This window comes from Apteryx mantelli, chromosome 1 (genome assembly GCF_036417845.1).
Source record: "Apteryx mantelli isolate bAptMan1 chromosome 1, bAptMan1.hap1, whole genome shotgun sequence".
Taxonomy (NCBI): domain Eukaryota; kingdom Metazoa; phylum Chordata; class Aves; order Apterygiformes; family Apterygidae; genus Apteryx; species Apteryx mantelli.
In genome coordinates this window covers 28,621,417-28,635,104 of record NC_089978.1, presented here as the reverse complement: position 1 = coordinate 28,635,104, position 13,688 = coordinate 28,621,417, and the positions used below count along the sequence as shown (strand labels likewise).

Sequence of the window (13,688 nt, the reverse complement as noted above, 5' to 3'; positions counted from 1 at the left end):
TAAGATTCAGTAAAGGTGAATACAGCCCTTAATGATTTGACTGATTTCATGTGCTGTTGTTTCTCATGTTTTGATTTGTGTTGCTGTGCAGCAGCTAAAGACTTCAGATGTATAAGGTCTCAGCTAGTTCTTCAATTTCTGCGTTGATAGAAGGAGTGAGAGGTAACTTATGACCGGTCCTGGCTAAAATGGGTCTTCAGAACCTTTTAAATGTTTTGCTAGTTAAAATTTTATGTCTGTTTTTGAAATAGCATTTAATAGTGTTGGGGACTTGGAAAGGTCTGCTAGTTGAGTAGGAACAACTATGTGGCCAGATTCACATAAGAACTTCAGCATGGCCCTGCTGAGCACTGCAGCATCTAAATGTTAGGTTCCTGGACCCAGGCATAGAAGTCAGAAGGCTGAGCTAGGTGCCTAAGTTTCCTACATATTAACTGACAGAGGGGCATCTAGCTGGGAATTACCAAAAGACTGTGAAGAGGTGGAATGCCAGTGGGAGGTCAGTAAGAAATTCCCAAGAGTTGTGTTTGAAATCCTGTCTTCTTACCAGGAATAGGCATCATCTTGCAGCCATGAGTTAGACACCCTTTGGTAACTGCTATTCAGAGTTGAAACCCTTTCTTCATATGGGAGGAGGCCAAAGAGAACAAACACAGTCAGCCAGGCATTGTAGTAATGAGGGCCTTTTCCCTGCGGAAGAGGAGATGATGTTTTGGGTTCCAAGGTCTGCTCATGCTTTTTGTATTCAAGAGTCTTTAGAGGACATATATAAAAAGGCCTTAAACTACTTCCAGCTTAGGAAGTACTTTCATTGTTGAACTTGTAGAAGAGAGTTTATTCTCATTTGTATCTTCTCCATCCCTGTAAATTTTGCATTCCTGACTGCTTAGTGGCCTGTCTTCAAGAATTATCTCAGCCCTACTAGGTGTAATGGCGAAGGCACTCTCAGGATATGAGATGCTGTGAATTCAAACTTTTAAGGTTATAGAGGACTAAAATGTAAGTCTTCTAATTTCTGTGAGAGCTTAATTTTTAGGCTGTTAGGCAGAAGAGGAGTCCTTCCTCATGTGATATGGGTAGAGAATGCTTACCAGGTTGTGTCCCATGAGGAACACGACCAATGGGAAGCTTTGCTTTGAAACTCCATAAAGGTTTTCAGCAGCAAACTAAGCAGCTTAGTATTGCTTATGGGCAAGTACAGTAGCAGCAGTTCAGATGCCTCCCTAAGTTTTATGACAAAACCAGATGTGAAGAACGTAAGGCACTGCATAGATTCCTTATTTAGAAATAGGATGTTAAATTCTCTCTAAAGTGCAATTTAGACTGGTAAGTTCCTTTTTTATTTTGAGCTTCAGTTCCCAATCTGTAAACTGGGAATAATTGCACTTTCTAATTCACAAGAGTATTGTGAGAATAAATACACTGCAAATTATGAGGCATACAGACACTGTAGAGATGGTAACCATATACTTTAGTCACATGGTAACCATATACTTTAATCACATTATTAACTTATTTCTATCTGCTTGCTCATCAAAAGCAATGGTTCAGTGAATGGTACAGTTTTTTTAATTGCATTTGGGTATCATCATTCCTCCACAGTTGAATCAGTACCCTGGTATCTGCATTGAACCACCTGCATTGGCAGCAAAAAATGGACACCACTTCTGAAACGATTAAATGAAAAAAGATCTAAAAGCAATTTGCTCTTTAGGTGGAAGAACTCAAAGGATTAGGCCAATAGCATCACTAAGGAGATACCCAATTGTCTGTCATGACTAACAGCTGCAATGCCAGGTCTTGCTGTCTTACATAACACTGATGGACAGTCTAGTAAGTGGGGCTGGGTTTGCACAGAGCAAGTCATGGGAGTAGCATGAATTTCCATGTTTACTGTGTTTAAGTTTACTGTGGTGATACAAAATATGTTTTAGGCAGGTCACATGGTTATAATCTTTAAGGTGCAGTCAGGTCAAGAAGGCCAAAAAAATTAGTAACCTAGCTTGACAGTGCTGAGGCCTTCTCTGTCTGTCTCTTTTGACTCTGTACAGACACTGATGTCCTAATGAAAGAGCACATGACTCTAGTGGAATTTAGCCAAATTGTCTATTTAATCTGCAGTTCACTTTTTCTCCCTGAATCAGCCAACTCTGACTATATTGAATGTAGGAGCATTCTGTATTAGGGCAAAGGTTTCATCTGCATCCAAGGTATTTCTGCTTTAATTAGGAGAAAAAAAAACCAAAAAAAAGCAATGCTTTTCATGTCTCCAGTGTGTCTATTATAACAGATTAAAGTTAATAATAGTTCAGTCATGGGTGAAGCATTCTTGAAAGATATAGCTCTTTGATCACCTTTTTTTCTTAAATCAGTGGGAGGGGTTATTTTCTCCTGGCACATCTTTTGAAAGCACTTCCTCTTTTGCCATGCAACTGCAAAATCTTGACCTTAATGAAAATCATTCTTAGGGGAATCTCAGTAACAGACTTTTTTTTTTTTAATGAAAAATAAGGTTTGGAGCTGAGTAAGGAACAAAAATGATGTACAGAAGATTGTCAGAGAAAATAAAAGATAGAATGTTCTGCAGATAATAGAAAGGAGAAGACTAGAGATTTCAAAGAGAAGAGGCAGATTTATATGTTTGATGGCTGTTAGAAACCATTGGCAGGACTATTACTTCACAGATCCAGCAAATAGAAGGGCTTGATGATGTCCAAGGTCAAGGATATAAGTTATGACAAATGACATTTACAAGTTTACTCTGGAACAGACAAAGATGACTGTGCCAGGCTGGAGAGATGCCCAAAAAAGTGGAAGCTGAAGTGTTCTGACCAAGGAATGGAAGGAACAATTATAACAATAACATGAAGATCAAGAGGTGGTTTAAGATTTGATTTTGGACTTTTTGACCATTGACAAATATTTGTAAACAGCTTTCTGAGAAAGAGACTATATGGTCTCCTATATGGAGTCAGGGTTTGCATGATAAGTAGAGGAAAAATTACACAAAAAAAAGAGAAGAGAATACTTGGACAGATTCATATTATCTTCCTTTCCATGTCTAATACATAGGAAAACGTTTTAAATAAGGGCATAACAAAACATTAAGGATAGTAAGAGGAAATAACTGTTACTGCTAAGACAATGGTCAGGTAGTCAGTGCAGAAAGTGAAAGAATTCACCCCATTCTGTCTAGGAGAATGCTTGAGTTAGCAATAAAAAAAAAAAAAGAAATCTGAAACAGACGCTTATTTCACACAAGGGGCCTAGGCAGACAAATGGAAGGACCTGACTAGCCTGAAATCTAATATAGTGATAATGGGAACATGATGTGATAAGAGGTATTAAAGGTATGCGCTTTGCAGGAAAGACCAAAACAGAGATAAATGTGCCGTGTTGCAGATGTGACTGATAGACTTTTACATTCATGCACTTAGTTCTTACTTCATCATCAGTTTGGATTAAATCATCTTGAGGAAGAATAGGAAATAGATTTTTATTGAAATAATATTGGGAAATAATATTGAAATACATATTGAAACAATATGAATGAGTTAAGTATTAAGACACCAGTATTTACTTCTCTATGTATAGATGTCTACATGTTAGCTAGATGTTTAGCTTCTATTACAGGCAATGGAGGTCTAGTCAATACAGTCAGCTGAGCCTATGGATTCATGTCTAGATTCATTCAAGTAGACATCTGTGCTGGGATAGTTGTGTAAACGAAGGGACTTGCAGCCATTTCAGTGCAGAGTAGCCCACTGCCAGTCCAGAAGGGCATATGCCTTCTGCAATCATGGTGTCATATCTGTCAGCCACACATGGCTGTTCGTGGACACCCAATGGCATCTCAGATGGCACCAGTCATCTGGGTTTAGGCAACTGAACTGAGTTCTTCATAGCTGCTCAGCTGAATAATTCTCTGAGCTTCATTGATTGTATTGACTGTGACTATAGCGGAAGCTCAGTTCACATATGGACAACCAAATTTAGATATCCTCACCTCAAACTGAATCCCATCCATATAGTTAAATATAGATAGGAATATAATGTTTGGATGGATATGAATTTGGATATAATATAAATAATATAATAAATGACTATTTCCAGCAATTGTATCATATGTTATGTTTGTAAATAAAGACTAAAAAATAAGTGCTATTAATAATGATGAGGCACAGATCTCAATGGATGTTGTATTTAACACATTTTATCACAAAATTGTGGATGAAAAGGAGGGAATGCTGCTTTAGGCTTAGGAAATCTAGAAGAACACTGTAGAAAAGCCAGTCAAAAACTGTTAGGTCACATGATGATGAATTAATTTGCTATAATTTAAACATGTATATATTGCCTAAGTTTTCGGTAAGGACAGAAACAATGAAATGCAGGACAAAGGAAGAAATAGCTAATGTCAACAAGGAAGAGGACATGACTGTAACCAAATCCTAAGGAAAACTCAAGGAGTTGAATATGCTCAAACTGAGGGAAATGGGTAATCTCTACCTTAGGATTCTGAAAGAACTGGCTTGGTATGTCACTGATATGATAGCAAGTAGTTTTAATAAAGTTGTGGATGATGGCATTGCGTACAGTTGGAGAAAAGCAAATCTTTTGTGTAGATTTAAGATGGAGAAAGAAAGGAATAATTGGGGCAAAACCAAACTGAAATATGGATTTATTAAAGGTGGCTCATGCTGGGAGAACTTGTTGACTTCCTTTGATGGGACAATACCTCTATTTACAGGACAAACGTAGTAATTCTGTTCACTGTGACCTCTGATAAAGAATTTGATACAATGTCACATAGGAAGTGACTGATTAATCTGGAGAAAATGAAAATTAGTAGATTTGTTAAAGGGATAAGGAGCTGGCAAGTGGAACGTGGTAGTGGAGACTGGTGAGGGAGAGTGCAAGCAAAGTTCTTCCAGGATCAGGTTTACAACTATTCTCACCATTTTATTCATGACTTTGACACACATGGTAGAAACAAAATATGACATTTTCTCCTGATACTAATTATGTAATATAATAGGGATCTAGATGCTCTGTAAAAATAGAATGACACTGAGGACTACATTATTAAAAATGGGATTAAAATTTAATAATATAAACCAAAGGTTTTAGGCAATAGCAAACAAAATCTGTTATGAACTGGAAGCTGATTACCTGGACACAGCTGCAGAGGAGAATATGGAGGTGCTGTTTGATCCATATTGACTGTAAGCCATCATCAGCTATGGAAAAGGAAAATGCAATCCTAGAATTTCTCTATACAGATAAAGAAGTATTACTACCTTTGTTCAAGGCAGTGAGATGGCTTCTGGAGTACTATCTATGGGTCTGCTCTCCCATGATTAAGAAGGATGAGAACCAACTTATGTGCAAGGTGGGGCTACTATGGGGTTGCTATGATGATCGGATGAAGGGGCAGTCTGTTATGTGAGAGATGATTTTTTAAAGTTCAGCTTATTTTTCCTAGCAAATTGAATGCTGGAAAAAAGATGTTCCTGTTTTCCATATATACATCCTGGTGGCAAACACCAGGGAAGAAGAGCAATTGTCTTAAAGATAATGCAAGAAGACATAGGTGTAAACTGACTGAATGATTTGAGGCAAGGAATTAAAAAATTGCCAACTCTTAGAGCCTCCTAATAAGAATGTATATAGTGGATGGAGTGGATCAATTTATGAAAGGAATTACGAGAAGCAGTTGCCTGTGATAGAAACTGAGGAGATTGCACCTGGGTATACGTTCTCAGTGTGTTCTCACTACACAGCAAACAAAAAACTGGCCAGTAACCAAAATGGACTCTACCACTGTTATTCCATCTCGTCCCAATTGTAGACAAAGTAAATGGCTATACATCAAAGACAGATAGTTTCCCCAAAACATACTGCTTTCTAGCCAGGTTGTGAGTTACCTCTGACACGCCATGTGACTCTTCAGTCAGTCCATCAGCTCTCCTGGCAAGTGGTTTCAAAGTAGATCTCCAGGTGGGATCTGAAATCCTCCTACTAAAAAGTAGTCATGGGAGTGAACTTTGGTTAGAGGTAGGGAGCAATTCTGTGTGGTCATCACAAGGTGATTTGGCTTACCTAACAGGGAGCAGCAGGGCAGAAAACTAAATTTATGTCATTTTAACACAGTGGAAATCTGTAGTGCATAACTGATAATAGTAGCGTGTGGTTAACCACTTTCGTCTCTGTGATGTGCCAGCAGGAATCATGTAAACAAAAAGTGAATGATAAGCAAATAGAATGACAAAGATTGTAGTGCCTGAAAGAGTAAGGACTGTGGTGGTGAATTCTGACTGTCTTTATACAGAATAGGAATACTTGTAAAATACTGGTTTGTTTACTATAACCACAGGGTTCCTTAAAGCAGGTTCTTAAGCAACTAGAAGAAGAGAAGAAAAGTCTCCAGAACCAGCTAAAAGACTATGAACTTAGACTGGAACAAGAAGCAAAGGTTTGTAATCACTGTATGCCTCTGATCTCTAAAAGCCATTACGTTGTCTGACGAACAGTCTAAAACAGTGGAACACACAATAGATATCCCAGAATCACAGAATAGTTGGGGTTGGAAGGGACCTCTGTAGATTGTCTGGTCCAACGCCCCTGCTCAATCAGGGTCCCAGCTAGACCAGGCTACTCAGGACCATGTCCAGTCAGGTTTTGAATATCTCCGGGATGGAGGCTCCACAACCTCTCTGGGCAACCTGTTCAAGTGTTCAACCACCCTCACTTATGTTCAGATGGAACTTCCTGTATTTCAGTTTGTGCCTGTTGCCTCTCGTCCTATTACTGCACACCACTGAGAAGAGTCTGGCCCCATCCTCTTTACTCTGTCCTTTCAGATATTTGTACACATTGATAAGATCCCCCAGAGCCTTCTTTTCTTCAGGCTGAACATGCCCAGCTCTCTCAGCCTCTCCTGTTACAAGAGATGCTCCAGTCCCTTAATCTTTGTGGCCCTTCACTGGACTTTCTCCAGTAAATCCTTGTCTTTCTTGTACTGGGGAGCCCAGAACTGGACACAGTACTCCAACCCAGGAGGCTGTTGGCCTCCTTTGCTACAAGGGCACACTGCTGGCTCATGTTTTGCTTATTGTCCACCAGGACCATCAGGTCCTTCTCTGCCAAGCCGCTTCCAGCAGGTCAGCGCCCAGCGTGTACTGGTGCATGGGATTGTTCCTCCCCAGATACAGGACTTGGCCTTTCCCTTTGTTGAACTTCATGAGGTTCCTCTCTGCCCATTTCTCCAGCACATTGAGGTCCCTCTAAATGGGACCATCATAACCGTCTGGTGTATCAGCCATTCCCCCCAGTTTTGTATCATCTGTGAACTTGCTGAGGGTGCGTCACTGAAAATGTTCTGGCATTTGTTTGCTTCTTCTCTTATGATTCAGCTTTTTAAATATTTTGATTAATTGTAGCATGCATTCCTTATTCTAAATGCAGGCTTACCACAAAGCCAATGATGAGCGGCACATGTACCTCTCAGAGATCTTACAGGTAAAAAAAACTATGTAGCTCAATAGCTTTTAAAAATCTTTATGCTCTCTTAATACAGCAACAGCAGCTATTAATGCCATGAGGCAAAAGTCTGTTATCACTGTATCCATCTACCATCTCAAAAGCTGATTATTTATTTAACAGAGCTAGTAACTGAAGGATTACTTTGTTTGACTTGCAGTTTGTTTATTTTTAAATAATTTTTCTTTTTTGCATCAATTGGAATTTCATTGCTCCCAAGGAAGGATAGTCATAGTGCCCTTCACTGTGAAAGCTTGAAGCAATTGTCTAATACTTGCTTGCCCACCCAGTAGTCATGAGAATATCATGCTGCTGTTTAATGTATTTGCTGAAATGAACAGAACAAAATTATTAGCAAGTGACACTCATGTTAAGTTTTATTTCCTCTTTTTCATGTTCCCTCTTTTTTTCTTTTAAAGACAAGTTAGCCTGTCAACTCAGAATGACAAAACACTACATACTTGAATTAAATTTACAACAGAATGATGAGGTACCTTATTTTTATGAAATAAGATATTAGATTTTATTGCTGCAAATTATGTGATACATAAAAAATGGTTAAAATGAATTGTGGGGAACTTGTAAAGGTTTCTAGTACTTCTTATTCTGAAAGAGCTCTTAATTCCTGAATAATGTAAAAAGTAATAGCTTAGTGTGATACTCAAGAACTATGCAGTGGAATGACTGTCACTGAATCCCTGGCATAGCTAACTGGGGTGAAAGGCTGTAATTAGCAAGGTTTCCATGTGTTTGCACAGCAGGAGAGTGATTCTCTTATGTGGTTCATTGCTGCTTTGGGGAATCTGAAAGAATTGCTCAAGCTAGTTTTCCAAAGTTAGACCAAGTAAAAGCTCAGGAAATGCCAATGATGACTGTTAATTTCTTCATATTAGCAGTGACACCAGGAAATGCAGAAGGAAGAAAATGATTTTATTACTGAACATGCTAGCAAGAGGAGTGCCCCCTGCATTCTTAAATTATGTTCAGCTATACTTAAACATTTATAAGACATTGTTTGAAGTGAGGAATATGCATTAGGGAGGGCATTAGGGACTAGGCTTTTGCCACCCACACTGAAGATAGTTAGTGCTTACATTTTCAGTAATTAATCCCATTATTTCAAAATAATTTTAGGGCAAAATAATCATCTTCAGATTCATTTTGCCTAGCTTTAATTCTCTGAATGTTAAACATCCAGTCTAAAGTCATTGTAGAAGGATTCTCTGCAATCTGTGGAGAGAGACAGGCATGTTTAAAGCACAAACCATCACACCTGTTTTAGATTAAGATGAAATGAATTTCCTGCAGAGTTATCTGTCTCTCTTCCTGAGCTGTAAACAGAGCCTAGATGATTAGTTTAGGTTAGACATTTACCTTGTACATGGCTAATCCAAACACGGTAGTCAACCTATCGTGGTTGATTCTTGGTTGCAAAAGAATCATTGGCTTATCTGGTCCCTTCAGGTCCTGTTTTTATATGAACTTGAGTTGATTGTTGCTTTTATGTTATTTTAAAATTTGCATATGCATGCCTTCGCTTTTAACAGATCATTTTAACAATGGAGGCATAAATAAATTTATGTTTAGCCCAGATATTTTTTTGGATGTATTAAAATGTCACTGTCCTAGAGTCCATGCTGTCAAGTGGCAGCAGTTGAGTTAAAGAGAGGTTTACCCATAAGTTAACATTTTCCATACATTCCAAAGTAAATATTACCTAGGATATTGTTATACTGTGACAATATATTCCAATGACACTCTGTCTTAATTACAGAGAATGGATGTACTGTCTTTTCTGGACATTTTTTTCCTCATTATGTTTGTGCTTTTCTGTAGTTCTTAATAAAACAATGGAAGCTTTTTACTGGTCAGTGTTTAAAATTCTCAGATTCTAAAAGCTTTTCTTATTTTTTTCCATTTTCTTTTGGATCCCTCCTGCTGCCTTCAGCAGAAGCAGAGGAGAAAACTGCTTCTGAGCAGCCATTTCTTTTAATTATATTTTTTAATTATCATGTGCTTTTCTGCTTTTTTACAAAATACTTGTATCTTCTGAGTGCTTTTGTTGTTCATGTTGTCTGGTTCCATAAGGAAGTAGTCAATTTTAAATAATATTTTTAAAATAAACCAAACATTTCACAAACTTTGGAAGTCATGATAGAGGCAGCAGTGATTTGTAGTATATTCTGGTTTGCTTTTTTTGTTTTGCTTTCTGTCTGAAAAACTGTGGGTTTTGGATTTGGGCTCCACAAAACCTCAAAGCACTTTCTGGTGGTTTTCAGAAATTCAGAAGTTTGAGAAGCAGGTAAAGAAGATCCAGAACAGATCTTTCAAAGGACCTTTTTCTCAGGCCAGATTTTTTACCATGAGCTTTTACTAGCATAGTAGAGTCTGATTTGTGATTAAGATTGCTTTGCAGAACCCCACCACCACCACCACCACCAAACATAATTATAGATATTGCCCCTGGAAAACTGTTCATGCTAGTGTGGCTCATTTTAGTTGGGATAGGCCTGGAATAAACTTTGCCAGCAAAAGCTGTGCAATGGATATTAATTTTATATCCTGGCAAGGTATATTCATGTAAATAAAAAATCTGTCAAAGCAGTCATAACATAGGCCTTGCCTAATGTGTCATAAAATTACAGGTGGTAAATCATACTTGCTGTGATCTTCACTAGAGTTCCTTCAGTGCAAACAATTTAGTCTTGACTTCAGGAAATTAAATCCATGCAGATTCTATTCCATTTTTAACAAGTGCACTCTGAAAAAAACTCTGCTTTAGTTATAGCTGACTTTGCTATGACTGGGTCTTCAGTACTTGCCTAATGCATTATATACACAGAAGCACATTAGAAACCATTTTCTTACAAGCAGTGAGACACGTGGTTCTTTTCAGTGCCAGAGTTTTTTCTCAGAAGTGTAGAATGTTTTCACACATGCTCTAAAATGTAAAGTTAAAAATAATCCAAACCTTGTGTCTTGTTTAGATAGCCCCAAAGTCTCTAAGCTTTCAATCTCTAAGCTTTCATAAACATCTTCACTGGCCTGGTATAGCTGATGCATTATACATGTCATGATTATCATGTATTTATTGCACGTTCCTGACAGATCTCTATGAAGGGGCTTACACCACACACACAAGTGTGCAAGGCAGTCAGAGAAGTCCCACACTTGCTACATTTTCTGTTTTTCTGTCTATGCTATAGCTGTCCCTCTGAGAGGAAGTTCTAGTAAAGGCAGCTGGATGAGCCAGCAAGTGCTGGGTGAGAAAGCAAGTGTGAGCTAAGGAAGAAGAAAACCGACTGATTTAATCCTGCTCAGACTCTGTTATGTGCAGTACTAAGGGCAATAACTGCTTTTTTAGATTTTCAGTATGTCCAGTACTGTAGTCGTGACTTCCAGAATATGCAGAGATTTCCATGCTGTGGTATTTTTTTAAAGTAGTTCTTATTCTTAGTTAGTGACTTCTAGGCAGTATGACCAAAAATATGCTGATTTGGAATTACGTATTTTCTGATTATCCACTTTAGTAAATAATAGTATCCTTGTACAGCAAGAAATTTTTGGATGTATTTCAGTCCCCAAATCAACGAGGTATCAGTGTAATATGCGCCTAAAGTACTCTGCTGCATTAAGACCATAGCTGGTCTAAAGTAGTTTGAAAATATTTTACTTCCTTAACTGTGACTGTGGTTTTAGGATTTAGTAAAGTAGGATTTAACTTGTTTTGTAAAAATGTTACTATTACAGACCTCAGCTACACTTAAACTTGTTGAAAGGCAAAAACCAGATGCAATGACAGGGAAGAGAGAAAAACAGATACTGAAGTAAGTTTCCTTTATATTCCCTCCGTTTTCTGGTTTATTATTTTTTGCTTTGATTACTATAACTTCCTGCTCATATTAAATATCACTTCTGACAAAATATTAATGTTTAACATCACTTTGGTACTGCATTACAGTCAGTTTTATTTAATATTAAGCATGTTGCAAGACTGAAGATGAAGTACTCAAATATTTAAGTGGTCTTTTTGGAATCTGACAATACTTTTGATGTTCTTCCCTTTCAACCTCTTTTAAAAAATGGATCAGTTTTTCTATATTACTGCAGAGTTTGTGCAACAATTATGCCCTCTAGTCCATTAAGAGTAACTAAATTAAATGCTTAGCCTGGACCTTTTCAGTGAGCAGAGGTTGTAAAGCTTTTTGTGGATAAGAGTGTGAATAATTTTAGATGGCAATGTGTAAAGGCTTAATTGTTTAACAGATTTCTGGTCAAAGCAAAGCCAGGTTTTAGTTATATGGGTTCAAAAATTTAAATGAACAGAGCCCAGCTGGAGCTATGTAGAAATAAAATATATTTCTGGTTGTAATTCTTGTGAGAAAGTTTTAAATTGGAGGTGATTTATTTTTTAACTGAACTGGAAACATGAAGAACATAAAGTACTAAGAACATAGGGAATCAGATCAGAAGTATGTTGAACCCAGTATCCTGCCTCCAATGGCCATAAGCAGATTTCCCTCAAAATTGTGTGAAAACAGGGTAGGCAGATAAAATATTTGCTTGTGGTGCTTTCCCAAATATTTTCTGTTTGGAGACTTCCTGTGGTTTCTATGTCACAATAAATTATCCTTAGACAAACCCAAACACTTACAGTATTATTAAAACAAGCATACATATTACATATTGACAACATTAAAAATATAGTGAGAAAATTATGAACATGAAGTTGTGTAGACGTACTTGCTTACCTGCTTTATCCCTTCATTCTTTATGTGCAGAATATTCTATATCTGTAGAATAACAGGATTTCTTAAATTGCAGCACTGGAGCTTCATGCTCCAGGAGAGGATATTGGTCCAATATGAGCTAATGTCTGCAACTGAAGTTTCTCGGTATTGAACAAGCACTGCGTGGGTCTGACATTCCCCATATACCACCAGTATGTTGGTTCTGGCCCTGTGAATGTTTAACATAGCTCCTGTGGAGGAGGACAGGAAGTTAGGACTAGGAAAATTCACTGTCTTTGCGGGGAGATTAAATACCATCAGCCAGATATTGAGATTTGCTGAGAAATAGCACTGTTCTGTGAGTATCTGTTGGGGTTTTTTTGTTGCTGTGTTATTTTTATTAATTTATTTTAGCAGATCATTACTTACCCTGAAATTATATGACAGTGGGTCTCTGTAATTCTCTTTATAATAAACAAAAGAAAATATAATTGCCTGTAATTACTGGTCTGAGAAGATGCATATTGTAACAAAATATCCCTTTCACCCACTCCGCCTCAAAGGATTTTTTTCTTTTAACTTTTCAAAGTACTTTACACACATGAAGGGAATTTTTCATCCTTTTAATTGTCATTGATAGCACTAAGGACTACATAGTTTGGAGGGCACTGGCTTTTATAACCAATGACTTATAACTTTAAGTTCAAACTTTGGTCTTAGTTGGCAACATAGACATAAGAATGGGAGTTTGGCATAGTTAGTATTTTCAGGAAGTGCTAGGTGTAAGTACCCACTCGTAATCACAAGGTTAACACAGCCATTGTTATGTTATTCTTTTTTAATTATGTATTGATTTACTGCCTGAAAGATGATCATTCAAACTGACATTAATGAGAAATAATTTAATTCAAGTAAGTGAAGACCTGCCTAATTGAAATTAAACCTGTCCTTGAGAATAACTTCAAAATTTTCTGCCCAGAGTTCTTACCTCACTTCTGTTGGCCTTTCAGAAACCACCTGCCTTCACTGGGTCTCAAATCCTGTTAAGAAACAGTGTTTAATATTTGTTTTAATGTTAGATTTTTATGATAGGTGCAGGTATGGAAAACATGACCTGTCTTTTAAAGCAACACTGTAACACTTCTGAATGGTAATTATGAACACTAATTTTTGATGCATTGTGTTTACTGGCCTTTCAAACATAAAAGCCAAGTTCAGTAGAGGCTCTTTTATGGTATTTCACAGGAAAACAGGAAAACAGGATACTGGCATTTGTGGAAAAACATTGATGTCTTGATTCCTCATGTCTGTTATACAGTCTGAGCAACCAATTTAATGTCATTCTGAGCCCTTACTGTTAACGCAGGCATACAGCAGGGCCTGTTAACTCCGTTTTAATACTGCATGGGCAGCAAC

At 37.5% G+C, this 13,688-nt stretch overlaps 1 protein-coding gene across 3 annotated transcripts in view; it reads left to right on the top strand.

The window, feature by feature from the left end:
* CCDC169 (coiled-coil domain containing 169) overlaps window positions 1-13,688 on the top strand; it is a 47,289-nt gene that overhangs the window by 12,389 nt on the left and 21,212 nt on the right. For all 3 annotated transcript variants that reach the window (XR_010883437.1, XR_010883438.1, XM_067291224.1), the window contains exons 5-7: window positions 6,377-6,475; window positions 7,468-7,521; window positions 11,293-11,369. Coding sequence is in view for 1 of the 3 variants with exons in the window: in XM_067291224.1 (XP_067147325.1) it covers window positions 6,377-6,475; window positions 7,468-7,521; window positions 11,293-11,369 (230 nt within the window). In the remaining 2 variants the exon portion in view is untranslated. The remainder of the gene's footprint in view (window positions 1-6,376; window positions 6,476-7,467; window positions 7,522-11,292; window positions 11,370-13,688) is intronic.